A 3,048-nucleotide genomic window follows, 5' to 3' on the forward strand; every position below is an offset into this window, starting at 1 on the left:
CCAGGTAACCAACATTTATTTACCATTATGAACTTTACAATAAAACCAGTAACATCTGTCAACATTAGCAAAATAAAGAACAGAAATCAATCCAACGTATTTACAGAGACAAAGCAGATTCAGGCTCACACAAGACACACAAACAACCCTGCTTCATATCAAACCGCAACAGTGAACATAGCAAGCTTAAGTGTTCTTCTTTTAAAGTAAGGTAAAAATCAAAACCCTTTATTTTTTGTATTTCAACAAACGAGACAGTTTGTCTGAATCTTTTAAGATGGTTCTCTATAATACACCACAAAATACTTTATATTTGGGTTAAAATATAGGAATGTAAAAAGTTGGCAAGTCTCTTTACTTTTGGATTTTTTTTTCTTTTAGCAGTCATTTCAGGAGGAGGAGGTGTCCTAATCCCACCATTCCTTTGGAGGGGCATCTAGATCAGCTGCTTTAGGGAGAAGATGTTTGAACTCCACCCTGCTTCACCTCATGGGGTGTTAGAATCCGCACGCTGACCGTCCCACCGCCTGCAACCCGTCCAGATGCCGAGCCGGAACCAGGGAAGTGATGGAGTGAGTCGAGTCTGTCGTCCGGAATCATGACGAAAAGTGGCACAGAGTCTTTCACATACATGTGTATATATTTACATATACATATATCCATATACATATGTATACATATACACATATATATATAAATATATATATACTCTTAGAATCTCTCTCTCTCTTTCTTGAAAAACAGTTCAGCCAGTTCGCTGTGAGCAGGAGTACAATCACTCTTTCTTTTCAGAGGAGGCGGGGGTCGAGCTGCTCTCTTCTGCTGGTTTCGTGGCCTCGGGGGCCGGAGCAGCTGCCTCCTTAGCCTCCTCCTTGGGGGTCTCCTCTTTCGCTGGCCCCTCTTCTGCCTTTGGAGCCTCAGCTGCAGCCGCAGCATCCTCCTCTTTCACTTCCTCCTTCTTCTCCTCAGCAGGGGCCGCAGCTCCGTTCTCAGCAGGTTTTTCCTCGGAGGGGGCAGCGGCGGCAGCACCTTCCTCTTTCACCACCTCACTTTTCTTGCTCTTCTTCAAATTGAGCTTAATGTTGAAGGACTTCTTCAGGGAGAACTTCTTCTTTTTCTTCTTGGGGGTTTCCTTTGCCGCAGCCTCGCCTTCGGGTTTGGTGGCTTCCCCGTCTGCGGCGGGGGCCGGCTCAATGGCGTCCCCGCCTGCTCCGGCCTCGGGCTCCTTGGCAGCTTCAGCTGAGCCGTTGGTGGCGGCGGCATCTCCGTCAGCCTTTGAGGAGACATCGCCGTTGGTTTTCACATGCCCGTTCTCCTGCAGAAGACAACAGAAATAATTCAGGTTTTACAGAAAAATCATGTGGATTGACGTTCAGGGGCTGGGATGTGGAGCTCTAAAATTTCAAATTTTTTTTTTTGTTCATCCGTCGAGCCCGACAGAGGCGACGCCTTGCAGTACTCGGATGTCACAGTAGGCGGCAGCAGAGCTGCAGGGTCTGGGTACCAGACAGACATCCAGCCAACAAAGAGGCTGGGGTTCCTGATGGGAGAAAACACTAAACCTGATCCTCCTCCTTCACGTTTGAAGACAAAAACATCGCACAGAAATAAAACCAAATGATTTGTAAAAATCTGTGTTTTACTCATCTAACATGACATTTGGGAAAGTCCCGTTTTTAAATGAGAGAACGGAGGAGTAGCCCCCCCCCCCCCCCCACCGCTTCTAGGCATTATCCTGATCGTAGTGATGGAGGGGGGGTCATACTGTCATATGAGCAACTTTAATCCCTAAAAACAGAACAGAACATAAAGGCTAAAATATAATGAGGTTTTTTTCATTCATGGCCACACACACACACACACACACACACACACACCACCTGCTGATGATAAACTCATCCGATTTTCCCTGAAAGCATCCCGCCTCCCCAGCCTGTTGATGCCCCCCAGCCCTGAGGAGGGGCAGTACCTGTCCGTTGGTCTTGACCGCCGCGGCGTCCGCTGCTGCGGCGGCGCCGGCCTCGGCGGACACCTCCCCCTTGGATGACTGGGATCCCATTGTCTCGGTGGACGTCGGCTTCTTCTAAAGCAAAGGAAAAAGAAAAAGGAAAACCACGCGCCTCGTCCTAATCCAGCGCCAAGAGCAGCTAGTTCCCGCGGTTAGAGACCGAGAAGCGGCGGCTTTTGTCCCGCAGAGCAGCTCCTTCCCTCCGCTAGTCCAGACTTGGAACTCGCACCCCGGGAGAGACAGACCCTCTAAAGAAAAGCCTCCGTGAACGCAGCCCTTCAACACACCGCGGGCACCGCCCAGGGGCGGGGCTTAGCCAGACTCAGCCAATCACGCTCCGGTCTAGTGGCAGACTGGGCAATCACCGCTCACTCAAAAAAGGACCCAGCGAAGATCTCATTTTGATAAACGAAGATGCTTTTTATTCATAAGTAGAATAAATACGGGCTGATGTGAAAACTCCAGGATTCTGAAAAGTACAAACATTAAAACCAAACAGCTGAATGATGAAATAATTCTGAAGTTAGTCACTGTTGTATTCATTTATTGACATAAAAGTATAAGACTTGGTGGAATGATTTTTTGTTTCTGACTGACAAAGGTTTCCTTCAGCCAGCGTGGTAAAAATACAAACACTTTTTTTCCTTCTTTCTCTTTTTTCAGTGTTACTTTCTAGTTAAAGCCTCACTTTTGAACAGAAAGTTGCAACAAAAAAAATGATGTGTGCGTTTGGTGGTGCGTGTGTAATTGCACCAGTGTGCGTATTTGCATGTCTTTCTTTTGGTTTCAGATTCAAAGTTGCTCCCTGTCTCAACTGGAAGTCTGATTCAGGCTTTAGTCAGTGAAACAGAAGTTTCCAGAAGTGGTGACTCAGGGTCACGTTACACAAATAAAAGTTATCAAAGTTCAGCTACATTTGTCAATGCATCGTCAGCATAGAATTATTTTCATTTTTGTTGGGGGTTTGCACTATTCAGACCTTTTTATTCAGAGAAAGTGCTTAAAAACCCTCTAGATATTTGTTTCTATTAAAGTTACAA

The 3,048-nt window shown here is 46.5% G+C and overlaps 1 protein-coding gene across 1 annotated transcript; it reads right to left on the reverse strand.

The window, feature by feature from the left end:
- LOC101173561 (MARCKS-related protein) lies at positions 1 to 2,277 on the reverse strand. The gene is made up of 2 exons (XM_004074420.3): positions 1,970 to 2,277; positions 1 to 1,315 (listed from the first exon to the last, which is right to left on the reverse strand). Exons 1-2 carry the CDS (start codon positions 2,057 to 2,059, stop codon positions 776 to 778), a joined length of 630 nt encoding a protein of 209 aa, XP_004074468.1. The 5' UTR covers positions 2,060 to 2,277; the 3' UTR covers positions 1 to 775.
- Positions 2,278 to 3,048: the final 771 nt, after the last annotated feature.

This window comes from Oryzias latipes, chromosome 11 (genome assembly GCF_002234675.1).
Source record: "Oryzias latipes chromosome 11, ASM223467v1".
Lineage (NCBI taxonomy): Eukaryota > Metazoa > Chordata > Actinopteri > Beloniformes > Adrianichthyidae > Oryzias > Oryzias latipes.